Here is a 26,174-nt window from a genome sequence, read left to right on the forward strand (position 1 = left end):
GCAGCGGGCGGAGGGGGCGGAGCCAGCACTGCCGCCCGCCGCGCCGCTACGGGCATTGAGCCAACGCGCGAAATGGCGGCGGCGGCGCCGGCCAATCAGCGCCCGCTGCTGCGAGGCGCAGGCGCAGTGGCTGCCGCAAGGGATGCTGGGAGTAGTAGTTTTCCATTTGGAGTGTGTGTCGCCCCATTTTCCCCCCAGCCCTATGGCGGCGGTCCCAGCTCGGGTGTCCCCGTGTCGCACACGCGGTCCGCTCCCCACAGGATCATTCAGGAGAAAGACACAGCTGCGCCACAGTCATCTCCCGATATGACCGCCCGTCCTTCGTGTCGCGACAGAACGACTCCATTCGCCGCTCGGTCGCGATGCTCGGCGGTTCCGCCCGGCCGGCAGGGGGCGCGCTGCGCTGGCGGCGCTCGGGCCGGGCCGCTCGGTGGTGGCGGCCGGGGGGGCGGGGCCGGGCGGCGGCGGAAGCGGCGGCGGGGACGGGCCGGGCTGGGACGGGCGGAGCGTCCAGAGGCTCCCGAGGCTCCCGCCGCCCCCGCTGCAGGTCCCGCCGCCCACACACCGGCTCCCCGCCGCCACCGGGCCAGGCACCGGCACCGGCACCATGTCGGTGGCGGGGCTGAAGAAGCAGTTCTACAAAGCGACCCAGGTGAGACACCGGCACCCCGCGCCCGTTCCCGCCGCCGTTGGGCTCCGGGGAGGCCGCTGTTCCCTTGGCGGTTCGGAGAAGCCGCTGCTGCCCCAGCGATGCCCGCTCCCCGCCGTTATCCCGTGCCGGTATCCCGGAGCTGGGCCCGCCGGGCATCCCCCGGTACCTCCCGGTGAGGCTCCCGGGGCTCGGTGCGGGCTGTGAGCGGAGCTCAGCACCCGGGGGGGGCCCGGTGTGGAGGAGCCGTTCTCCGGTGGGACCGGGGCACGGAAACTCCTCCGAGGGGAGCGACGGGTGTGGGGCCGGTGACACCGCGAGGGTCCCGGGGGTGCTTCCCTTTCCCTAAACCGGGACGGATCCAGCCCTAAACCGGGGCGGATCCAGTCCTAAACCGGGACGGATCCAGCCCTAAACCGGGACGGATCCTGCCCTAAACCGGGACGGATCCTGCCCTAAACCGGCCGGGAGAGCCGCAGGGAGCCCCGGGAGCAGCGGCCCCGGTAACCCCGGGCAGCTCCCGGTTCGTGCGGGGCTGGGGGTCCCCGGAGGTTCGGGAATCGCGGCCGGGACGGAGGAGCTCGTTCGGCCTTGGAGCTCTTCCCCGCCCTGGAGGTGCCCAAGGCCGGGCTGGAGCAGCCTGGCGCCGTGCAGGGGATGTTCCATGGGCAGGAATATTCCATATTCCATAATTCCCTGCGGAAATGAGCCCCAAGCAGGGCTCACAAACTCCTTTCCCTCTCCCGAAATGAGGGGAGACCATCCCCGATCCCCCCCGAGCAGAATTCCCCTTCCCAGCGCTTCCTGTTCGCAGTCCTGAGCTTTTGTTAAAGCATTTTGGGAACGGTTCAGGAATCCCAAATCCCCCTCTGCTGCTGCTGCTGCTTTCCTGCCCCTGGTTTGAATTCCAGATGAATTTGGCACGGGTGGTGTTTTCCATCCCTGAATTTAAACTCTTGCAGCTCATCCCACCCCTGTGCGCGACGTGTGTCGCCTTCCTCCTCGGCTCTGTTTCCCCGAAATCCATTTCATTTACCCAGCAAAGCAGAAGAACAAATTCCTGAAGTCATCCTCCACCCCCTTTCCCACCAAACCCATCCTGGGGTGCTGTTTTGGGTGGTTTTCCACAACTTCCATGGGGAAAAGTCGTGCTGGGGGCTCGCTGTGGGAGGATTTTGCTGTGCTGGGTGTCAGGAGGTGGAAACCCCTCGGTGACTCAGGACTAACGTGTTCCTAAGCCCAGAAATATCATTTTGAACCCCAGATGAAGCTGGTTTTTTTGGAGGAATTGCAAATTGCCACCCCTTGCAGTGGTGTCCATGACTTGGGGATGCTCTGACTGGAAACTGGGACTCACTGGTTCCAGTTTGGCCATTTTATTTGTCTCCCCCTTCCTTCCCTTTCCCCCCTTTCTCCCCTCTGGTCCCACTCAGCCCTTGGCTGAAGGAGAGCAGGATTAGTTATTTTTTGGCTCCCTCCAAACCATCAGAAGCTGCCAAAGCCCAACATGTGGAAGATCTTTCCTAAAATGTTACGTTTCGTTCCACGTCTGTCCTCAATCGAGGGCGGGCAGAGCCAGGAGCGGGGTCTGCAGGGACCCCAGAGGGTTTGGGGTCCCTGTCCAGGATCCAGGGGGAGCAGGGCTTGGCTCCTGGGGCTCCTCCATGTAATTCCTGCAAGCCCACGTCTCCCCTGGGTGAGGCAGCCGGGCGCCCACACGCAGGAGAGAGCCTGGAGTATCCTGGATTAAAGAAAAAATAAAATAAAAATAAAATAAATCTGAGTCGTGCTGGCAAATGCTGCAGATGGGGAGCAGCTCTCAGTGCGTCCAGAACAGGTTCTGCCTGTTCGCAGCAAACTGTTCTCTAAAAAAATAAAAAAATAAAAAAAAAATAAAGATGTTTCTGGAGGAAACATCCTGAGGAAGGGGGAGAAGGAAACAGCAGCAGCAGCTTGGAGCTGGGAACAGGGTGGGAAGTGCCTGGCCCAAGGTTTCATCCAGCCTGGGATTCACAGGGACCTTCTGGTGTGCAGACAGCTTCCTTTGCACCCTTTGGGTTTTGTGCAAACTGCTGGGAATCCTCAAATCCTGCAAATCCTCCCAGGCAGTGGGCAGGATGGGGAATCCTGAGGGGCGTCAGCAGGGGTGGGAGCAGCAGCAGGGCTGGAGGGATCCTGGGGTTCCTGCCTCACCTGCAGCAGGAGCAGCTCTGTGGGGATGGGGAAATGCAGAAATGGGTCTGTGCTGCTCACCTGGACCTGGAGGAGCTCTCTGGGGATGTAGGGATGGGTCTGTGCTGCTCACCTGGACATGGAGGAGCTCTCTGGGGCTGTGCTGCTCACCTGGAGCTCTCTGGGGATGCAGGGATGGGTCTGTGCTGCTCACCTGGACATGGAGGAGCTCTCTGGGGACAGGGAAATGCAGCGATGGGTCTGTGCTGCTCACCTGGAGCAGGAGCAGCTCTTTGGGGTCAGGGGATGCAGGGATGGGTCTGTGATGCTTACCTGGAGCAGGAGGAGCTCTCTGGGGATGGGGAAATGCAGAAATGGGTCTGTGCAGCTCACCTGGAACTCTCTGGGGATGCAGGGATGGTCTGTGCTGCTCACTTGGAGCAGGAGCAGCTCTCTGGGGACAGGGAAATGCAGGGGAGCGTCTGTGCTGCTCACCTGGACGTGGAGGAGCTCTCTGGGGATGGGGAATGCAGGGATGGGTCTGTGCTGCTCACCTGGACGTGGAGGAGCTCTCTGGGGCTGTGCTGCTCACCTGGAGCTCTCTGGGGATGAGGAATGCAGGGATGGTCTGTTCTGCTCACCTGGAGCTCTCTGGGAACAGGCAATCCAGGGATGGTCTGTGCTGCCCTTCCCAGAGCCCAGCTGTGGGTGGGAGCTCTGGGATTCCCAGCCCAGCTGCTGAGGGTGCTGCCCTGGAGCCCAGCAGGGTTTGGGGAGGAGGAGAGCTCGGAGCTCAGCTCCTTTCAGTGCCCAAGGCCGGGTGGGGCAGTGGCAGGGCTGGGACAGGATGGGATTAAGGTCCCCTCCGAGCCCATTCCAAACTGGATTAACGTGCTCCCAAGGCCTGTGTGAGCTGAGCCTAAACCCTGCCAGGCCTGCCTGGCCTCCGGAGCTCATGCTGGCCCCAGCCACAGCCCAGCCGCCTCCTCCTCCTCCTCCTCCTCACCCAGAGCTGTTTTCCAGAAGGGGAAAAGGCAAGTGCTAATTAAATCTCAGCAGCCCTTGACACACACACACACATTTCCCTGTGTTTGATGACAGCTCCCAGGGTTCCCAGGGGTATTTTTGGCCATAAAGAGCCCAATGCTCCCTGCCTGGCCTGGGACAGGCAGCTCAGCCCTTCCCCAGCTCCCTGGGCCAGCAGGGAGAGCTTTCCCTGCTCCAGGTGCTGCTGTGGGCTGGGGGTGTGCTCGTGTGTGACACTGAGGGACAGCTGCAGCTGCCACGGAGGGCATTTCCCCTTTTTCTTGGCCTTTGTGGTCATTCATTGCTCTTGGTGCTGCTGAACTGGGATTTCCTTCACTTCTCCCTGGGCTTCCTTTCTTCCCTCCTCAGCCCAGGTTCCCTCTGTGCTGATTTTGTGCTCTGCTTTCGCACGTGGGATTTTTCTTCCCTTTCCCAGGTGAACCTTTCAAAAACTCCTCTTTTTTTTTGGTTCATTTTGGGGTTTTTTGCTATTAACTCAGCCCTGCTCCCGTTGGCCTCTCCAGGCTTTCTCTTGGAGGTATCTTTGGGGTAGTTTGGGTAGGAAGGGACCTTAAAGCTCATCCCATTCCATGGGCAGGGACACCTTGCACTGCCCCAGACTGCTTCAAACCTTGGATACTTGCAGGGCTGGGAGTGCCTGGAGGTGCCCAAGGTCCTGGAGAATCCATCAGGAGGGTCTGGGTTGCTCCTGCCTCCAAGAAAAGCCTTGTAGGGGGCTTTTCCAGGGGGGATTGCAGGGATGGGGCAGCCCCAGCATCTTTGGGGAGCTGTGCCAGGGCGTGAGCAGCCTGTGAGCAAAGAGGGGAGCAGGGAGTTCCTGTGGGAGGGATTTGGCAGCATCAGCCTCTAAGCTCCTTATCTCTACATGGGAATTTGGACTGGGAAGTCGAGGGATTTTTTTGCTGATTCCTGCCAGCCTGGAGCCTCCTGCCAACCTCTGTCCCACAGCACTGGTGTTGCTGTGTTAACATTAACCTGGGCTGCATTCCCCTGCCTCCCCTGGGTTTATCTTTCCACATTAATCTGCTCCTGAGGCTGGGGCAAAGCTGGATTTGCCGGGGTGGCATCCTGCAGCTCTGCCAGGGAACGAGTGACAGGAGGGAGGAACGGCCTCAGTGAGGCTGAAATTTGATATTAATGCAAATTTTTCCATGGAAAAGCTTGTCAGGCAGTGGAACAGGCTGCCCAGGGCAATGAGAGTCCCCATCCCTGAAGTGTGGATGTGGCAGGTGGGGACACTGTGGTGAGCCTGTGCTGGGCTGGGCTCAGGGCTCCTAAAGCTCCTTTCCAGCCTTACCCATCCATGGTTCCACCTGTGGCAGGTGAGTGTCCCCAAACCTCTTGGAGACAGGGATGAGGTGCCAGGGCATCCCCTCAAGCACTCACAGAGGTGCTTGTGCCACATCCAGGGGAGCACCTGCAGCCAGGAAGTTTTCCTGTGGATTCCCTCTCCTTTTCCTGGCTGATTTCCATCAAATTCTGTCCCCGCTCTGGCTGGTCAATCATTGCTGGAGCTGAGCAGCCCCAGGACCAAGCAGCTTTCATTTTTGCAGGATTGTTTCTCTGCACAGTTTCCTATAAATTGCCTTTTCCCCCTTTTTAAAGTTGTTTTTGCAGCCAATAACAGGAGCTCTGATTCCTGGAAGGCAGAGACAGAAAGCAGAGCTGGGGAAGGAAGTGCAGCTCTCCATATCCTGCCCCAGGACCAAGCAGGTTTCATTTTTCCAGGATTGTTTCTCTGCAGAGTTTCCTATAAATTGCCTTTTTCCCCCTTTTAGGGTTGTTTTTGCAGCCAATAACAGGAGCTCTGATTCCTGGAAGGCAGAGACAGAAAGCAGAGCTGGGGAAGGAAGTCCAGCTCTCCGTATCCTGCCCTGTTTGCTCCCCTTCCCTGCTGTCAGCCAGGGAAAGTGTTATCCTGTGCCTGCAGCTGGGGGAATCTGTGCTCAGGGCAGGAACTGTGACTCAGGGAGATGCTGAATCCACGTCATGAAATGCTGGATTTATCCAGCTGCCTGCACAGGGGATGCTTCCTGCCACTGAGCAAAAGGAAATCCTTCCTCCCCCTTTTCCCTGCCACTGCTTTGCTTCCCTCCTGGGAAAGAGCAAGGTGGGGATGGGCTCAGGCAGCCTGGCCTGCCTTGTAAAAGCTGATTCATTTCTTTAGCACTTTATTTTTTTTTTCCCCTCCTCGTCCTCTCCCCCATCCCTGTGGGGATACCTCAGGCAGCTCCTCCCAGTGCCAACAGTGGTGCCTGCAGGGCTGTGAGGGGCTGATCCTGCTGGGTCCCTCCCAGGCAGGACGGAGAGCCCCTGAAAAGCCCAGGAATGAAAGAAATCCCTGATCCAGATGGTTTTGGGCTGTGTAATTCCAGCTGAACTCATTCACATCCCAGCCCTGGGTGTTTCATAACTCTGAGGTTGCTGTCCCTGCTCCCTCCCCATCCCTGACTGCACGGATTCACCCAGCCTGGGCTGTGATGCACAGAGTGGGAGCAGGCAGGAGGCTGAGCCTGCCTTTTCCTGTGGATCTGCTCCCTCTGGGCTGTGCCATGGCTGTGTCTCGGCTTCCCTGCCTGGCTCAGATGGGAAAGATCCAGCTCATGGCCCTGGGAGAGCCCCAGAGCTTCCCTTTCCCTGAGCTGCTCCATGACGGGACCTAGTGCAGGATCCAGCCCCTCTTGGCCTCTCTCTGGGCTCATAAAAATGATAATTAATATTTTTTTACAGATTTCCTGTTCCCCTCAGCCCCATCCCTGCAGTCAGTGATCCCAGGGCTTTCAGGAAAGGTTCCTCTGGCAGGAAAGGGCCTGGCCCAGACTCAGAGCTGGGGCTTCCTCTCCTGCTTTTGGGGCTGGCAGTGCCTGGAGGTGCCCCAGGTCCTGGAGAATCCATCAGCAGAGTCTGGGTTGCTCCTGCCTCCAAGAAAAGCCTTAACCCCCCCTCCCAGCATTGCCACCAATAGCTAATTAATAGAAGCAGCCCTTTTAAAGCCATTGGGAATTTTAGGATCTCCTAATGCCTGGCTATTAATAAAGTTCATGGTACTGTCACTAATTAAATTGCTTTTCTGCTCCAAAGGAGAAAAAAAAGATGAGTTGAACATCTCCGTAATGAAATTCTGTCTTTGAGACAGAAGGTTAAATTTGCATGATTAAAGCTTTTAAAGGGCTTTTCCTAATTGAGAAAATGCTTCATAATTCATCCTAGAGCCTGAAAACCCGGCTGCACCCCCTGGCTGGGCCAGACTTTATTCCCCAGTGATAATTTATTAACCACTTTCCTGACCAAATCTGGTTTGGCATCCCAGGATTGGCTGCATTTAAACTTAATTTTCCCACTTTCATGATGAAAAAGGCAGAAGAAGGGTAAACAGTGATCCACACCCGAAGCAAATCCACTGCAGGAGAAGGTGCTGGGTTGTTTTGGGGTTTTTTTCCTGATTTTCTTCCCTGGTTTAGGAACCATCTTTTGCTGCTGATGTGAGTCTGAGGGAGCAGGGGCAGCACAAACGCAGAGTGCCAGATGTTGGAGGAGCTCCTGTCCCAGTAAAGCTCCTCCTGATTGTACTGGGGGAGGTATAAAGGGCAAAATCTCTGGCATTTTGTGCCTGCCTGGGATGAAACATCATCCAAATGTCATCTCCCAGCATTTCTGGGCCACCCCTGGCAGTGCCTGCAGGGCAGGAGTGCCACAGTGATGCCACAGTGATGCCACAGTGATGCCAAGTGCTGGGGGGGACTTTATCCCAATTAAACCATCCCAAAATGAGTCTCAGTGTGCAGTCAGGGAAAAACCAGATCCAGCAGCACCTTGCATGGGCTGGAAGCTGCCAGAAGCCCTGGGATGTGGGGAAGGCCCTGGTGCAGCTCTGGAGGAGCTGATGCAGGAGTTTAATCCAGCCCTGGCAGCCTTAGGGGTGCTGGGGTCGCTCCTTGCCGCTCTCCCTTTCCTTAGGATGCTGTGCTGTGCTCTGATAGCCACAGAGCTTTTCCTAGAATTCAAAGGAGCAAGGAAAGCGAGTGTTTACAGTGTCCTCAGCCACTTGTGTGCCCTTTGATGTGTGAGCCCTGCTCCCCGTGTGGGACGTGCTCTCCCACCCAGCCCACGCCAGGAGCAGGACTTTGCCTTCCTTTGGGGGGATTTGGAGCTTTTTTGATGTCCCTTGTCGTAGGAAGGGGACCAGGACACCAGGTGGTTCATCACAGGTCTTGTTTATTGAAGAAAGTATCAAACACTTACACAGCAAATAATAAGCTTATGAATATTCTGTAAGCCAAGTAATCTATTGGTTAAACTATACTATGAACTCTTCTTCATTTTTCAGGGGTTACATCTCTCTTTTCTCATGTCTCTTTCACTATTTGTTATCCTACTACAGCTAGGCCCAAGGACACACTGTCTCACAGGTGCAGGACTTGGAATTAGCCACGGCTTTGTACTTTTCCATTCTCTAGTCTCCTAAATTTCCCAACAGTCCCTGATGGCTCTGGAGCCGTGTCACCATCTCTGTGTGTCCCCCCAGCTCTGAGTGTCCCCCCAGCCTGGCTTGCTCCCATCATCCTGCAAACCCAGAGGTTTTCTGGCTCCTTCCCAGCTCCTGGCTTTCCTCCTGCTGTATCCTCACTTTGGGTGATCCCAGCACCTCAGGGAGGCGTTTCTCCTGCTTTTCACAGGCAGCAGAAATCCCTTGTGCTGCTTGGTGCTCTCTCCAGGGATTTACAGCTGTCTTACACCCTCATTTTCCCCTTGTTTTTTGGGAAATCCCTCAGAGCACCGTGCGGGTGCTGGCTGCAGCACAAGGCTGCTGCGTGCTCCTCCTGAAAAGGAGGAAAAGGTGGGAAAAACCAAGGATTGCCGTTCCTAGGAGGCTCTTTGAGTGCTTTGCACTTTGCTGTCCCATCTCAGGAGCAGCTCCAGGGCGAGGAGCCTGTGCTGCCCCAGCTGCTGGGGCCGGGTGGAGCTGCCCAGGAGTGATGGCTCAGCAGCTTTGGGACAGCCAGGCTGTGATTCACCGGGCCGGGCTGTGCAGGAAGTCTGGATGCAAGGCCACTATTCCATGTTTCCCCTCAGTTTACTGAACTTCCTCTCAGTTGCTGAAATCACTGGAAGCCTGTGAGGGGAGATCACTGCTGGGAGAGAGGAGCTGCTGCTGCTGCTGCTGTGTTTGTGTTTTCCCTGGAATTTGACCCAATTCCATGATTTTTTTTTTTTTTTTCCCCAGCTGAGTAGAAATTGTGTCTGGTTTGGTTCAGAGCATGTGAGAAATAATAACAGGAGAAAACAGGATGCTGGGAGGTGCCCCCCTCCCTCCAGCACGAGCATTCCAACGCTCCTATGGAAACCTTGGGTTGTGCCCTTCACTGTCTCCTGGTAAAAAGGAGCTGGGGGATCACCCCAATGAGCAGGGAGCTCCCAAGCAGGGTTTGGGCTGTGCCCTGCAGCCCAGGAGAGCAGGAATTGAATTGCCAGAGCCAGGAAGGAGCAGCTGCATTGCAGAGCATCCTCCCGGTGCCCTTGGCTGGCCCTGCCCCGGGGCTGCTGCTGCTGCTGCAATCCCGGGTTTGCCTTTAATTCCCGCTGTCCTCGTTCCTGCAGCCCATCTGCTGGATGGAGATGAGTCACCCGAGCCCGAGGAGGAGGAGGAGGAGGGCTGGCAGGTGGCTCCTGGAAAGCTGCCTGTGCCCGTGCAGCTCTTCCCTGCCCGTTCCATGGGATAAGATTACGGCCCGAGGTCACTGGGAAGCCTTTCCTCCTCTGCAGAGGGAAGGGAAGGAGCTGCTCATTGTTCCAGCCTGACCTTCCTGCTGCAGATGAAGGAATTCCTGTGGTGCTGCAGGGAGGGAGGCATCCCAGGCTCAGCTGCTGAGGGGGTGGGAGGCTCGGGGTGTTCCGAGCCACGTTTTCCCTCAGCACGTGTCTGGAGGCAGCCGAGCACCCCCAGTGCCTTGGCAGAGACTCCCTGGTTCCGTCATGGGGCTCATCCCCCCACTTGGGTGCAAGGCTCAGCCAGGACTGGCCTCTCGTGGAAGATGGGAATGGGAAATCACAGGGAAGGAGCTGCAGGAGAGGGCTGAGAGTTGGGAAACGGGGTGGAAACGTTCCTGGGAGCTGTTTGTGTGGAAAAGCAGACAGTGGAGGGGCTGCTGGAGTGTCCAGGTGTCCCCAGGCAGGGCAGGTCCATGGGGGTGGCATTTGGAGCCAGCAGCAGGGTGTGCTCAGAGGGGCTGGAGCCTGAGAGCAGCTATTCCTCCTCTTCCTCCTCTGCTTTGCCAGGAGGGGATGTGAGAAATCCCAGAGTGGTTTGGGTTGGAAGGGACCTTGAAGGTCACAGAGCCCCCCCCTGCCGTGGCAGGGACACCCTGGACTGTGCCAGGCTGCTCCAAGCCCTGGCCTTGGGCAGTGCCAGGGATGGGGCAGCCTCTGGGAGCTCGGGGTGTGCCTCCCTCTGCCAAGGCTGCAGGGAATTGTTCCTCCCCTCCTCTGCACAACAAACACCGGGATCTGTTTTCTTGTGCTCAAAGTAGGTCAGGAGTTGCTCAGATCAGGGTGAGCTGTGCTGTGGGTGTGCCCAGCTCACCCCAACACGGGCTGCCTGCTGCTCTGGGGCAGGCACGGGGCTGGGGTCCGGGATGGGACCCTGGGATGGGACCCTGGGATGGGATCCTGGGATGGGCTGAGCCTAATAGGGCTGGGATCCTGGGATGGGCTGGGATCCTGGGATGGGATCATGGGATGGGATCCTGGGATGGGCTGGGATCCTGGGATGGGATCTTGGGATGGGATCTGGGATGGGATCTGGGATGGGATCTGGGATGGGATCCTGGGATGGGATCATGGGATGGGATCCAGGGCGGGATCCTGGGATGGGATCATGGGATGGGATCTGGGATGGGATCATGGGATGGGCTGAGCCTAATAGGGCTGGGATCCTGGGATGGGATCCTGGGGTGGGCTGAGCCCACCAGGGCTGGGATCCAGGGCTGGGATCTTGGGATGGGCTAAGCCCAGCAAGGCTGGGATCCTGGGATGGGCTGGGATCCAGGGCTGGGATCCTGGGATAGGCACAACTTTGATCCTGAGATGGGCTGAACCTAGCAGGGCTGGGATCCAGGGCTGGAATCCTGGGATGGACTGGGATCCTTGGATAGGCTCATCCCAGCAAGGCTGGGATCCTGGGATGGGCTGAGCCCACCAGGGCTGGGATCCTTGGACAGGCTGAGCCCAGCAGGGCTGGGATCCAGGGCTGGGACCCCAGGATGGCCCAGGACCCTCCCAGGACCAGCTGGTTCTGCAGGGAGCCCCATGGAGCCGTGTGGGGCACTCCAGGAGAGCCCCCAGGCTCTTCCAGGCTGCAGCTGGCCTGGTGAGTTCTTCCAGGAGGTTTTGGGACCTTTGCAGCCCTGCCATTGCCCAGCCCCGCTGGCTGGGTGGCTGAAGGCCTGTGCTGTGCTCCCAAGCTCTCACACACACACGGGGCTGGGCAGGGTCACCTTGGCTCCGCAGGATGATGGGGATGACCCAGAATGAAGCTGGATGCCAGGGAGTCACACCCTGCTCATTTAGGTTCCATGGAGCATCCCACAAATTAAACTGGGCACCAGCAATCCCAGTTAACCCCGAATTTCCTTCGCTCCTTCTCCTGTGCCAAACTTTGGGGGTTCAGAACATTGCCACCCCTTTTTCCGTGGGTTTGTGGGCTGGCTTTCTGCCCTGGGCTGGGATGAAGGCAGCCAGGGTAGAGCTGCTCCTCTGTTTGCTCATCTGTGGGTTTGTTTTTGTATTTCTTGAGGGGAACTCGCAGTTGGGAGGGTGGAGGGGAGGAAGAGGAAGGCTTTGATACCCCAGAGTCTGCAGGAATGAGGTTTTCAGTCGACTGTAGGGAACTGTTTTGATTGCAAGGATGGCAAATGTTTGATGTGTTATAAATAGGGCTGACTGCGGTGGAAAAAAGAAAGAGAGTTTAAAAAAAAAAAAACCCTGATTTTTGGGTTTCTCTTGGTGTGTTTTGCCTGTCTGAGGCTGAGGGAATTAGGGATAATTTTCCGTTTTAAAATATTTAAAGGCTGGAGAGCAAAATACCAAAATCTGTGAAATCCCGTGGGGAAGCTGGTGATTAGCAGAGCATAACAGAGACTTCCCTCATCCATGGGCTGGGCAGATGAGACCTGCAGGGTGGATGTGCTGGAATCTGCCCTTCTCCAGCTTTCCAGGAGCTCTTTGGCTGCCGGCACCTTCCCAGGTTTATCAGGGATTTTGCTGATGGTGCAGCCCAAAAATCACCTTTTATTCTCCACATCTTTCCCACCTCTCCAGCTGGAATGATGCAGGAATTCCCCAGCTGGGACTGCTCCCAAAATCTCTCCTGATCCTCCATGCACACACACCATTGCTGCCTCTCCCCTGGCCACCCTGGCTCTTTCCAACAATGGTTCTTTCATTCCCGAGATCTTCCCCCACACAAGGAGAGGTCGGGATTGTTCCCATTCCCACGGCCCTGCCAAGGAATCTGCAGGAATCCCCTGTGAGCTCCAAAACAAAGCTGTGCAGTGAGGCTGGAGCAGCTTTGGGTGGACAGGGGCCGTGTCCAGTCCCTCTGGATGAGCTCTGCCAAGGAATATGAAGGAATATGAAGAATTTGCCAAGGAATCTGCAGGAATCCCCCCTGAGATCCAGAACGAAGCTGTGGAGTGAGGCTGTGTCCGATCCCTCTGGATGAGCGCTGCCAAGGAATCTGCCAAAGAATCTGAAGGAATTTGCCATGGAATCTGAAGGAATCTGAAGGAATCTGCAGGAATCCTCCCTGAGCTCCAAAACAAAGCTGTGCAGTGAGGCTGGAGCATCCTTGCCTGGACAGGGGCTGTGTCCAGTCCCTGTGGATGAGCCCTGCAAGGAATCTGAAGGAATCTGCCATGGAATCTGCAGGAATCTGAAGGACTCTGCCATGGAATCTGAAGGAATCTGCAGGAATCCCCCCTGAGCTCCAAAACAAAGCTGTGCAGTGAGGCTGGAGCATCCTTGCCTGGACAGGGGCCGTGTCCAGTCCCCGTGGATGAGCTCTCCTGAGGATGAGCCTGGCTGGGTGCTGAGCTCCAGGAATGCTGAGGCAGTGCTCCCATCCCAGGCTGGAGCTGTCTGAGCACGCTGGGGCTGTGACATTTTGCTGAAGTGAGGGGTGGGAGCTCCTGGCTCTCAGCTGGCTGCCCCAGCCCTCAGCTCAGCTGTGGGATTCCAGGTGAAATCCCTGCCAGGAGCAGCCAAGCAGGAGCACATTGTATCTGCCCAGTGCCAGCTGCAGCGCCCTGGGCCAATATTTGCTCTGGGAGGTGTTTGGCCAAAGGCTCCAGCTCTCACTGCTCCCAGGGTGAACCCCTTGGAGGTTTCCCATCACAGACCAGGGAGGCCAGACTTGTTCTGCTCTTCCACTCCCAGGGAATGTTTGGTTTGGTTTGGTTTGGTTTTTTAACCATTTCCATGTCTGCCCTCATCCTTTCTCAGTCTGGCTTCAGGAGAGGTGAGATCCCAGCTGGGGGAGCAGGGATGTATCCCAAGCCTCCTTCTCCTGGTTCCTCAGGAAATCAAAATGCAGAAAAAAAAATATCAGCACATCCTCCAAAAAGCCCCATAGCTGCTTGCTGGGGGAAGGGCTGCTGGAATCTGCAGCACCAGCATTCCTCCAGCTGCCTTCCTTAGGCCAAGCAATGGATGGATAAACCTTTCCTTTCCTTTCCTTTCCTTTCCTTTCCTTTCCTTTCCTTTCCTTTCCTTTCCTTTCCTTTCCTTTCCTTTCCTTTCCTTTCCTTTCCTTTCCTTTCCTTTCCTTTCCTTCCCTTCCCTTCCCTTCCCTTCCCTTCCCTTCCCTTTCCCTCCCCTTCCCCTTCCCCTTCCCCTTCCCTTTCCCATTCCCTTTCCCTTCCCTTCCCTCATCACTTTGGAAATTCGGCTCCCTGAGCATCCTGAGGCTCCAGGTTAGACAAGAAGCTCATCCAGGCTCGTGTCTGGGGGTCTGTGTTGGTTTCTCTCCCTTCCTGGTGGGTTTGGGGGTGTGGGGATGGGGTCCCCCCTCCTTTCCTCGCGTGCAGACTCCTCCCAGTTTAATTAGAGCCAGCAGGGAGAGAACCTCAATCTCATTATTCCCTCCCAGCAGGGCAGCAGCAGCATTTCTTGGACGTCAAAAGGAGGATTAAATTAGTCTGGAAATGAGGGGGTTTTGCTTCCTTCGCTTCTCCGGGCTCTCCGGAGGGTGTGGAGCCTCCAGAATCGCTGTGGTGATGGGTTCTGCCAGCCTGGCACGCAGGCCCCTCAGAGCAGGGTCCTGCCAGGGGTTATTCACAGCTTCCCAGGCCACAAATCCAGGCTGAAAAGTGGGATTGGAACTGCTTGGGATGGCTGCACCCTTCCCAGGTGTGCTGGGGAGCAGTGCAGGCTGCCAGGGGTGCGACCTCAGTGGAAGGGATCCCGTTCTGGCTGTGGATTCCCGGCAGGGGACAGGGGTGGCAGCTGGGGCAGAGCTGTGCCCTGCTGAGCCTGTCCTGGCAGGCCTGGCAGCTGCTCCTGGCGCCTTTTCCAGGCTCGAGGGAGGAGCGTGCCTGCCCAGCTCGGGGCTGGGGCGTGGAGCAGGCAGCCAGGGAAGGCAGGAAACCACACTCAGAGGGGTTCTGGGGCTCCTGGGGGTGATGGGGTGCCCTGGAGCTGCTGCTGAGGGCTGGGCAGAGAATGGGAGCAGGGAATGAGAGCAGGGAATGGGGATTCAGAGCAGGGAATGGGGAGCAGGGATTGAGAGAAGGGAATGGGGACCAGGGATTGGGGATTGAGAGCAGGGATTGAGAGAAGGGAATGGGGACCAGGGACTGGGGATTCAGAGCAGGGAATGGGGAGTGAGAGCAGGGAATGGGGAGCATGGAGCAGGGATTGAGAGCAGGGAATAAGAGCAGAGATTGCCCAGCCTGGTCCACTCTGGCTGTGTCCTCTGTCCCTTACCAGAGGGTTAAAGTAGAGAGTGAAATCCAGAGCTGGGTGAACAAAGAGAGCTTTCCTTTCTCTTTTTTCCCCTTCCCTTCCCTTCCCTTCCCTTCCCTTCCCTTCCCTTCCCTATGTCTCCAGGTGCTTCTGAACCTGGATAATTCCCTGAATTATCCCTCCCCCTCTTCCTCAGAAAACATCCAGCCCCATTTTGTATCCTCACGGGAGCAGGAGTGTTCCAGAGGAAGAAAGCCTCGATAAAAATCAAATATTTGATGTTGGAGTAAACAAACCCGATTGTTCCTTCAGATCTGGAGTTTTCAGCACACACAGGAGGAATCCTGGCAATGCCCCGGGGCAGGCCTGGAGCCCTGGCAGCCAGTGCCAGGTTTCCCAGAGCACTTTGGATGTCTGCATGGGGAATTTGCTGCTGTTTGGAGCAAAATAATCACGAATTGCTCCCCACAGCTCCCTGACAGGAGGGTGGAGCCAGGTGGGGTCGGGCTCTGCTCCCAGGGAGCAGCAGGACAAGAGGAAACGGCCTCACATTGCACCAGGGAGGGTTTAGGTTGGAAATCAGGGGAAATCTGTTCATGGAAAGGGTGGCCAGGCATTGGCACAGCTGCCCAGAGCAGTGCTGGAGTCCCCATCCCTGGAGGTGCCCAGAAATCACACAGATGTGGCTCTTGGGGACGTGGGTTACAGGTGAACGTGGTGAGGCTCAGTGATCAACCTCAGCCATTCCATGGCTCCAGTTTTGGCCAATTCCCGTGTCCTGCCTCCCCAGGCGGTGCAGGGGCTGGGAAGGGAACATTTTCCTGCCTGGGCTGCAGAGGATGGACAGAAGGACACTTTGGGGGGGTTACTGGGGTTACATTGGGCACTCCTGGGCAGGGAGTGCTGTGGGTCAGGGGCTGGGGCTGTTCTTGGGCTGAGGGATCCCCTCAGGAGGCTGCTGAGCCTTCCCATGACATGAGCCCTGACTTCCCAGCCTGTCAGACATCTCCTCTGACAATTCCAGCCCCTGTCCCAGATGCTGAGCTGCTCCAGCAGTCCCAGAGTGGTGGCTGTGCTCTCCCCCCAGGCTCTGCTGTGCTGCCTGCTGGGAGCTGAGTGTGTTCATTCCCTGTTTACTTGGATTTTGCTGTGTGTGAAACTGAGTTCCTTGGCTCCAAACGGAGCTGAGAGACGTTTGTGCTGCTTGTTTTTTCCAGCAGGCGTTGGAGTTGGAGCCGTGGGCTGGGATTTAGGGAGCTCTGGAGCTCCTGGTGGGTGAGGAACATCCTGGCTGAGCCAAGCTTTGGGTGCTCAGGGATGTTTGGGGGTTTGGTGGGGTCTTTTTGAGGGGCTTGGGGTGTTCCTGCTGCCTCCTTTCTCTTGCAGGTGCTGTGTGGACCCTCCCTGTTCCCATTCTGTCCCAGGGAATTCCTCTTTGAGGTGGGAAGGGTCCATCAGTGCCTGATCTCCTCCCTTTCCTTTCCCCACAGCTGGTCAGCGAGAAGGTCGGAGGGGCCGAAGGGACCAAGTTAGATGATGACTTCAAGGAGATGGAAAAGGTGAGTGGGGAAGCAGAGGAATCCCCAAAATCACCCCGTGGCTCCTGTGGGATTGGCTGAAACCCTGAGCTGACCCTCTCTGGGCTCCTGTCTCTCCTGCAGAAAGTGGACGTGACCAGCAAGGCTGTCACAGAAGTCCTGACCAGAACCATAGAGTACCTCCAGCCCAACCCAGGTGAGGGCCTGCACCTGCCCTGTCCCCTTCCCAGGGAAACAGGGAGATCCCTTTTGCTCCAGGTTTGGAGCAGGGGGAGATCTGGGTTACCCCTCTTGCCCTGAATCCAGGTGCAGCTTTTGCCTCAGACCCAGAGAGGCCCTAAGGGGACCCGTTTGTCTCAGAATGTCCAGGAAAAGTGGTGTTCCTGGGCTGGGAAGGGATTGCTGGCCCTGTCAGCCCTGCATCCTTCCAGCCAGCTGCTCCAGAGAGCACTCCAGGGACCTGGGAGGGCTGGGGAAACTCCTTTGGCTTTCCCTAAGCAAGCAGTGGGGAACTATTTTTGCTTTGTGTCTTTGGAAAAGAATGAGAGATATTCCTGGGGGATGGAGACAGTGAAGCCTCTTGGCTTTGGGTGTAGCAGAAACCTGCTGAGGGCTGCAGGGGATGCAGAGGGGGCAGAGGCTGAGGTGTTTGTGTGGCAGCTTCCAGAGCCAAGCTCACCATGCTCAACACCATGTCCAAGATCCGCGGGCAGGTGAAGAGCCCCGGCTACCCCCAGTCCGAGGGGCTGCTGGGGGAGTGCATGATCCGCTATGGGAAGGAGCTGGGAGAGGATTCCAACTTTGGTGAGTGCCCCCTGGGCCTGGGAGGGGAGTGGGGCAGGCTGCTGGTTCACTGCTGAGCTGGCACTCTGAATTCTGGAAGGGTTTGGGTGAACTTTGTGGCACTGAACTGTGCGTGGGGCTTAAAGGGGTTCAGAAACTTCCAGAGTGAGCAGATTGCAAGGGAAAGAGGGGAGGTTTAGATGGGATATTGGGATGAATTCCTGCCTGTGAGGAGGGTGAGGCCCTGGCACAAGGAACCCAGAGCAGCTGCGGCTGCCCCTGGATCCCTGGAGATCCCAAGGCCAGGCCAGGCTGGAGCAACCTTGTATAGTGAAAGTTGGGACTGTATGGACTTCAGGCTCCTTCCATTCCATCCCAAACCATTCTGTGATCCCAAGTATCCTGGATCTCAATCCACTTTCTTATTAAACACTGAGATAAATCTGCACACAAAATAAAAACTTCCCTCCGAACTGAGCAGCGAAGCAGGAACGGGACAGAGCAAGACTGGGAGTTTCACACAGCTCTGAAGGATCCCTTCCAACCCAAACCTTGCTGTGATTCCATAGGGAGGCTGAAGCCAAGAAATCTTCTGGCTGCTCCTCGGAGCCACGTGTGGCTGGCAGGGAGGAGGGGGTGAAGCCTTTTGGTGACATCAGTTTTAATGCCCTGGAACCTGGGCCAGGCACGTGATGGCCCCCTGGCAGCACAGGGAGGAGCTGCCTTGCCTCAGGAAAATTAAAAACCTCTGGCTGCTCTTGGAACTGACAGAGGATTTTGGAGATCCTCCCTGGCCAGCTCAGAGCTCTGCATCAGTCCTGGCTCGCAGGGACTGAGGAGAGCGAGGGAAGGAAGCTTTTAGGGGAGAGCACAGCAAACTCTATTTCCTTAATGGCCTCCTTAAAGCAGCACTGAGGACTCCATCCCTCCCTTCCAGGTTACTCAGAGTTATTACAATTGAAAGAACACTTCTGGTCTATTGATTTTTCCAGCTGGACAGTGGAGAGATGTTTTCCCTTGACCCTCTCTCTCACTCATGTATTTTCCTGTGTTCATGCTCTGCTGCAATTGTTGTTTTGCCAAAGCTGCACAGGAATCATTTCGTCTCCAAGTGTTTCCTCTGCACTAAAAAGCCAGCACTGATTATGCTTTGCTGCAAGCCTGCCTGGCTGAAGTGCCAGAGTGGCCAGAGCCTTAGGAAAGGATGGAACTGAACAGGTTTCAGTGAGTGACACTGAGCTCTGGGGCTGCCCCAGGCCAGCTTGGAGCAAACTGGGACAGCTGAAGGTGGCACTGGATGGGCTTTGGGGTCCTTCCAAGCCAAACCACGCCAGGATTGTGGGGCACACTAGAAGGAGGAAGGAAGGATGTGAGGCAGGTCCCTGGGCTCGGCTGTGCTTGATCCCCTGTCCCTGTCCCTGCAGGGGACGCGCTCCTGGACGCCGGCGAATCCATGAAGCGCCTGGCGGAAGTGAAGGACTCGCTGGACATCGAGGTCAAACAGAACTTCATTGATCCCCTGCAGAACCTGTGTGACAAGGACCTGAAGGAGATCCAGGTAACCCCCCCTGTGCTTTGCTCTGCTCTCATCTCCCTGCTCTCTCTTTGGCTGCTGGGGCACAGAGCTGCTGCTCTGCAGTGCTGGGAGCAGGGGCTGCCAGGAATTGCCTGCACTCTGTGTGTGTTTTGTCCCTCCAGACTCTCTGGTGTTTCCTCCCTGCTGCTCCTGAGCAGCCCAAAAGGCTGCATGCAGCTTGCAATGGTTCCCCATTAGCCGTGTTTGATGGTGCCATGGGAATGCATCCCAACACCCCCTCTGGGCTTGCTGAATTGGGCTCTTCGTGCTGGGAGCTTCCAGATGGGATCAATTTGGGCTCCAAGCTCTGAGCGAGCTCCTCTCAGGAATCCACTCAGCATCCCAAGGAGCCCTCTGGGGTCTCACTGGGAGAACAGGGAGCTCAGCAGCTCCCAGTGCTGCACACAGAATAGTGCAGGGCCTGTAACAGGATCCATCCCAACCTCCAATTCCTGAGGGAGTGTTCACTGTCACTGCTGTCGTGGGTGAAATAACCACCAAGTTACCTCAGTGCCTGTCTGTGCCCAGTTCCATGGGGCTGCTTTAAACATCCCTGCCCTAAGATCCAGGAGTGCAGTGCCCAGACCCCCCATTCCTGCTGTCCAGAGATCCCTGCAGCTCCTGGGGGGCTGAAAGGAGCAGCAGAGCTCTTCACCTTCCCAAAAAGCTTCTATGGGGAGCAGACCTGGAATGGAAAGGGTCTGGAATCGTTCCTCAATGGAAAGGATCTGGAATCATTCCCCCATCACACCCCAGGGCCTCTGTCCCACCTGGAGCAAAGGTGGGAGCCCCAGGAGATCAGGTTTCTGACACCAGTGAACTCAGCCTGTAACTGGAGCTGCCCTCCCAGGCCTCTGGCTTCTCCCTCTTCCCTGCTCTCTCCATCCTCCCCAGCACCACCTCAAGAAGCTGGAGGGGAGGCGCCTGGACTTCGACTACAAGAAGAAGCGGCAGGGCAAGATCCCCGACGAGGAGCTGCGCCAGGCCATGGAGAAGTTTGAGGAGTCCAAGGAAGTGGCAGAGACCAGCATGCACAACCTCCTGGAGACAGATGTGAGTGTGGGAGGGCACAGCTGGGCCCTTCTGTGTCCCTGGGGTGGCATCTCCTGAGGGAGGCACTGATTGCACACCGGTTTCCACTTCTCCCGAGTGTGGTTCTGCTCTGGGAAAGCCCAGAGCTGACAGCACAGAGCTTTGCTCAACCCCTGACCCAGCTCTGCCTGGCACCAAACAGGCTCCTCTCGGGGTGCTGGGGGATCATTTAGGGAGGTAACCCATCTGGGAAGGGTTTGGGAGGGATTTCCCAGCTGGCAAAGCCAGAGTGGCAGGAATGGGCTCTGTCCTGGCAATCCCAGAGCTCCTCCTGGGCTGCCCACGGCTGCCCCAGGGCAGTGCAGGGGTGTGCAGCTGTGGGCAGGTGCTGATGCCAGCCTGCTGTTGCCCAGATCGAGCAGGTGAGCCAGCTGTCAGCCCTGGTGGATGCCCAGCTGGATTACCACAGGCAGGCCGTGCAGATCCTGGACGAGCTGGCCGAGAAGCTCAAGCGCAGGTGAGTCCCTGTGGAATCCCCTGAGCCCCCCTGGAATCACAGAGACCACAAGGGTGGGGTGGGAAGGGACCTTGGGGCTCACAGAGCAGGGACACCTTCACTAGCCCTGGTGGCTCTGAGCCCTGTCCAAGCTGGCCTTGATAAAGCCAATTCCTTTGGGTTTTCCAGGTGGGATTTGGATTTAGTTGGGTGTTTGATCCAGCCCAAATCCTGGCTGAGGAAGGCTCAGTCCCACCTCTCCCTCCTCAGCCTCCCCACTCTGGGGAGGATCTGGCAGTGCTGCTCTTCCCTCCTGGGAGGAACTGCAGAGTGGATCCCGTGCCTGCCCTGAGCTGGGAGGAGCTGGGAGGACCCTGCCAAGTCTGAGCTTCCAAACTACAGCACGAGTGTCCTCTGCTGGCCTGAATTCCTGAGCATTCCCCAGCAAAACCCGGCATGTGTGGGCCCTGTGGAAGGGCAGATCCCAAACCCTGAGGAAATCCCACCTTGCAAAGGCCCCAGCACAGGGGCTTGTGCACATCCCAGTCTCCAAACCCTTTCCTGCCCAGTGCAGCCCCCAGGAGGATAAACACCGTGGTGTTCCCCTCCTCATTGCACTGAGCCTCGTTTCCTTTCCCTGTGCCAGGATGAGGGAGGCCTCCTCCCGTCCCAAGAGGGAATACAAACCCAAGCCCAGGGAGACCTACGACTTCAGGGAGCCTGACCAGTCCAACGGGGGCTTCTCCTGCAACCCCACCCCCAAAGCCTCAGGTAACCTTGTCCCAGGTGTTCCCTGGTGCCTCTGGAGCAGCCTCCCAGGGGAGGAGGGCAGCTGCTCTGCCTGCACAGGATGTTCCTGCTGTGCTGGAGGCTCCTGCACGAGCCTGTGGCTCTGGAAAACGTCAGCAGTGCCTCCAGATCGGGCTCTTTTCTCCTGGGACCCAGGAGCCTTTGCTGTGTTGGCTTTGGGGAGGTGCCAGAGGGGTCTCCAGCCTGGGCCTCTCGCTGTCAGTGCCAGACAGGAAAACGAAGCCTCCGTTCCTCCCTCCCTCCTTGTCTTCCCTCCCGCTGCATCCCTGCCTCCCTCCCTGATCCTGGCGGGTTCCTAACAGCATGGGGGCCCTGCTGTTGCTGCTGACAGACCCCTGTGGGCCCTGCCTGTCCCTGTCTCCCGTGGTTTAAGCATGTCTCTCTTTTGTTTGGAAGCAGCTTCCACCTCTTTCCGGTCGGACAAGCCGTCCCGGGCCTCCGTCAGGAGTATCCGTGAGTTTCCTCCCTCTGCACTGCTCCCTGTGTGTCCCCCCTGGCTGCTCCTCCCTGCTGCTGCTGCTCCTTGGAGCTGCTCATCCCTCTGTGCTGAGCCTGAGCCGAGCCCTGAATTAACCCAGCCATGCTCCAGTGGGATTGTTTGGGGGTTTTGCACTCCCAAAAATGGGACCTGGCTCACCCGGAGGAGCTGCAGCAGCTCCCAGCACCCAGACATGTCCTGGTCCCCAGGGATCAACACCAGACATGTCCTGGTCCCCAGGGATCAACACCCAGACATGTCCTGGTCCCCAGGGATCAACACCAGACATGTCCTGATCCCCAGGGATCAACACCAGGCATGTCCTGGTCCCCAGGGATGAACACCCAGACATGTCCTGGTCCCCAGGGATCAGCTCCCAGACATGTCCTGCTCCCCAGGGATCAACACCCAGACATGTCCTGGTCCCCAGGGATCAGCTCCCAGACATGTCCTGCTCCCCAGGGGTGAACACCAGGCATGTCCTGGTCCCCAGGGATCAGCTCCCAGACATGTCCTGATCCCCAGGGATCAACACCAGGCATGTCCTGGTCCCCAGGGATCAACACCAGGCATGTCCTGATCCCCAGGGATGAACACCAGGCATGTCCTGGTCCCCAGGGATCAACACCAGACATGTCCTGGTCCCCAGGGATCAACACCAGACATGTCCTGATCCCCAGGGATCAACACCAGGCATGTCCTGATCCCCAGGGATCAACACCAGGCATGTCCTGATCCCCAGGGATGAACACCAGGCATGTCCTGATCCCCAGGGATCAACACCAGGCATGTCCTGATCCCCAGGGATGAACACCAGGCATGTCCTGGTCCCCAGGGATCAACACCAGGCATGTCCTGGTCCCCAGGGATCAGCTCCCAGGCATGTCCTGATCCCCAGGGATGAACACCAGGCATGTCCTGATCCCCAGGGATCAACACCAGGCATGTCCTGATCCCCAGGGATCAACACCAGGCATGTCCTGCTCCTCTGGGATCAACACCAGGCATGTCCTGCTCCTCTGGATTCAACACCAGGCATGTCCTGGTCCCCAGGGATCAACACCAGGCATGTCCTGGTCCCCAGGGATCAACACCAGGCATGTCCTGGTCCCCAGGGATCAACACCAGGCATGTCCTGGTCCCCTGGGATCAACACCAGACATGTCCTGGTCCCCAGGGATCAACACCAGGCATGTCCTGCTCCTCTGGGATCAACACCAGGCATGTCCTGCTCCTCTGGGATCAACACCAGACATGTCCTGGTCCCCAGGGATCAACACCAGGCATGTCCTGCTCCTCTGGGATCAACACCAGGCATGTCCTGGTCCCCAGGGATCAGGTGCTTTCCCAGAGACATCAGACACCTCGAGGATTCCCTGTTCTCACAAGCACATCCACTCCTGCTCCCCATGTCCCTGTGGAAGGCTGGAGGGAGGAGGCAGAGCCTCAGCTCACGGAGTCTGTGGGGTGATGTGGGGTCTGTGGTTCCTCCTGCAGCACCTTGGGATGCTGGGGCTTGGAGCTGCTGTGCTGGGAAGGAGCCTGGAGCAGGGCCGTGGTGGTGGGGCCAGCCTGGTGGTTTGGGGAGTCCTCTCAAGCCCATCAATGTCTGGCTGCTGCTTGTGGTGATTTCTGAGTGCTCTTCCCATGCTGGGCCCTCCCTGCTGGGTCCTGGAGTCATGGAATGGTTTGGGGTGGGAGGGACCTTCAAGATTCCATTTCATTCCATGGGCAGGGGCACCTTGCACTGCCCCAGGGTGCCCCAAGCCCTGTCCAGCCTGGCCTGGGACACTGCCAGGGATGTGCCCTTGCTGCCATTCCCTTGCCCTGGCTGGGACAGCCCCAGCACGGTGGGGAGGGCTGGGGGGTCCTGCAGGTCTCTCTTAGCTCTGTCCCTTCCCACTGGGATTCTCCCAGCCCCAAAATGTCAGCGCACAGAGTGAGCAGCAGGAAATCCCACAGAAAATCCCTTTGCAGCCTAAAGGTGATGCGTAACTCCTGGAGCTGAGCTGGGGGATGAGATTTTGGGCTTCTCCTGAGTTTTGAGGGGCTGCTCATGGATTTGGAGCCCTGTGACCAGGGAGGCAGCTGCTGTGCTGTCCCCCTCAGGTGTGGGGTGACCCCATCAGAGTCCCCCTGCATGTCCAACCCCACCACCGAGCTCCAGGGCAGGTTCTCAGCTCTCAGGGCTTGTCTGCGATCCCTCTGAGGTGGGGATGCAGGAGCAGCTCTCGGCTCTGGAGGCAGTGTGGGACCTGCAGGAGCAGTGAGGGGCGCTGGAGCCATCCCTGCCGCTCCTGGCAGGGTGCAGAGCCCGCGGCAGCGGTGCCCGGTGTGCCAGGGCACCGTGGGGTCCCGCTGACGTGTCCCCACTGTCCCCACAGCCCCCCTGGACCAGCCCTGCTGCAAAGCCCTCTACGACTTCGAGCCCGAGAACGACGGCGAGCTGGGCTTCAAGGAGGGCGACATCATCACCCTGACGAACCAGATCGACGAGAACTGGTACGAGGGGATGATCCACGGCCAGTCCGGCTTCTTCCCGCTCAACTACGTGGAAGTGCTGGTCCCGCTACCTCAGTGAGACGGCGCCGCTCCGCCCCGAGTGTCCCGAGCTCCATTCCAGCCCCAGCCCCGCCCTCGCCGCCTCCCCTCGGGGCCAGGCGCTACCAGGGAACAAACCAGAAGGGTCCCACGGCCCCTTCCCCCCGTGAATTTGGTTATTTTCTTTTTTTTTGTCCTTTTTTTTTAATTTTTTTTTGTCCTTCTGGTGCTTGAACTTCGGTACTTTGTGCGCCCCCAGCCCCTGGCCGTGCTGCTGGCACCGCCCTGTCCCTGTCCCTGTCCACTTCCCGTCTTTCCTGTGGGTCCAGCGCGTGGGTGAGGCAGGTGGGAGAGCCAGGATGTGTCCTGGGCACAGGGGGCACAGCCAGGATGTGTCCTGGGCACAGGGGGCACAGCCAGGATGTGTCCTGGGCACAGGGGGCACAGCCAGGATGTGTCCTGGCACAGGGATGGCCCCAGGGCAGGGCAGCCCCATTCCCACCCTCCTGCCCCAGCCAACACCACCCCTGTCCCCACAAATCCCAGAGGGATCCCAGAGGGATCAGGGGAGGGGAGCTGGGGCACAGCAACACTAAAACAGCCAGAGAACACTAACACAGCCCTGCAGGGCAGGAGCTGAGCCCTGCCTGGGGCTTGGAGCCATCCCTGGGGCTCAGAGCCATCCCTGGGGCTCAGAGCCATCCCTGCCCACCCTGCAGGGACAGCAGGGATGTCCCCTGCCCCCCTGGCCCTCTCCCCACTGAGCTCAACCCCGTGATGGATGGCTGCTCCTTCTGCCCATGGTTTTTTCATGGACCTCAGGCTTTTCCTGCTCCAAACTCTCCCAAGCCAGTCCCACCTGGAGGATCCCCTGGAAGGAGAGGAGCTGGGCCACAGCCCAGGGTGTCTGTGTGATGGGACAGAGGTCGTGGCTCCTCTGCCCTTCCTGGGGATCCCTCCTGTGGCTGGAGCTCACCTGGCCCTCAGGTGCCTTCCCTGTACCCCCCACCACCCTCCCTGAGGGGCCAGGCCCCCTGTGCCCCTGCACTGCTGGGAGAAGGGATGGTTCATCTCAGTGGCACCTCTGCCAGCCCTTCTCCGTCTGCTGTGCTTTCCCTGGGCATGGGGTGGGCATGGTGTGGGCATGGGGTTGGCACGGGGCCGCAGGGCAGCGTCTGCTGGGCTCTGTGCTTTCCCTTGCTGCAAAAGTGGGTTCTGCTACTCATGGGGCTGGGGTGGGCCCTGCTGTGAGCCCCAGCTGTGCAGGGCTGTGCTGCAGCACCCCTGTCCTTGCTGCACCTCTGTCCTGCAGCTCTGTGAGCCCCAGCTGTGCCCCAGCTGTGCAGGGCTGTGCTGCAGCACCCCTGTCCTTGCTGCACCCCTTTCCTGCAGCTCTGTGAGCCCCAGCTGTGCAGGGCTGTGCTGCAGCTCTGTGTCCCTGCAGCACCCCTGTCCCTGTCCCTGTCCCTGTCCCTGCAGCCCCTGCCCCGTTCTCTGTAAGGATTTGGTCCGTGCATGTCCACGTGTGTCTGACCCCCGCCCCAGCAGTGACCCCGGCCCCGGGGGGGGCACAGGGCAGCCCCCCCTGCTCCCAGCAGGGCAGGGAGCCCATGGGACCGGAGTCCTGGGGGCCCTTCCTGCTGTCCCCTCCCCGCTGGGGGACACTGGCTCCCGCTCAGGTGGATTGAGATGCGTTCTGTCAGCTGGGACACCTCGCTAGGTCTATTTTTGGGTTTTGTTTTTGGTTTTTTTTGTTTTGTTGTTTTTTTTTTTTTAATGGTTTCTCCTGGTTTTTAGGGGGAAAAAATGATGACCCACAATTCTTGACTTGTATCTCTGAATGAAAGTATTAAATGTTTTCTTCTTTCTAAGGGCTGCCTTGTGGAGTCAGGGAATGGCTCAGATTGGATGGGACCTGGAAGGTCGTGGGCAGGGACACCTCCCACTGTCCCAGGCTGCTCCAGTGCCCATCCAGCCTGGCCTTGGGCACTGCCAGGGCTCCAGGGGCTGTGCCAGGGCTGCCCACACCCTCCCAGGGAGGAATTCCCTCGCACATCATCCCCTATTCCAGGCCATGGCAGAGCCACCTGTCA

General features: G+C 58.0%; 1 protein-coding gene across 3 annotated transcripts; it reads left to right on the forward strand.

The window, feature by feature from the left end:
- The first annotated feature begins 488 nt into the window (after positions 1–488).
- SH3GL1 (SH3 domain containing GRB2 like 1, endophilin A2) lies at positions 489–24,628 on the forward strand. 3 transcript variants are annotated; one of them, XM_054291005.1, is made up of 10 exons: positions 489–652; positions 16,318–16,386; positions 16,489–16,561; positions 17,026–17,169; positions 18,573–18,706; positions 19,619–19,777; positions 20,170–20,273; positions 20,899–21,023; positions 21,462–21,515; positions 23,925–24,628. In XM_054291005.1, the coding sequence occupies exons 1-10, from the start codon at positions 608–610 to the stop codon at positions 24,119–24,121; spliced, it is 1,104 nt and encodes a 367-aa protein (XP_054146980.1). In that variant the 5' UTR covers positions 489–607; the 3' UTR covers positions 24,122–24,628. The 3 variants fall into 3 exon arrangements, with proteins under 3 accessions (XP_054146980.1, XP_054146981.1, XP_054146979.1); XM_054291006.1 differs by lacking the exon at positions 21,462–21,515; XM_054291004.1 differs by lacking the exon at positions 23,925–24,628 and having other exon boundaries at positions 21,462–22,169.
- The last annotated feature ends 1,546 nt before the right edge of the window (positions 24,629–26,174 follow it).

Source organism: Melozone crissalis, unplaced genomic scaffold (genome assembly GCF_028551555.1).
Source record: "Melozone crissalis strain CALT ecotype California unplaced genomic scaffold, PUWL_Pcris_2 ptg000088l_1, whole genome shotgun sequence".
Taxonomy (NCBI): domain Eukaryota; kingdom Metazoa; phylum Chordata; class Aves; order Passeriformes; family Passerellidae; genus Melozone; species Melozone crissalis.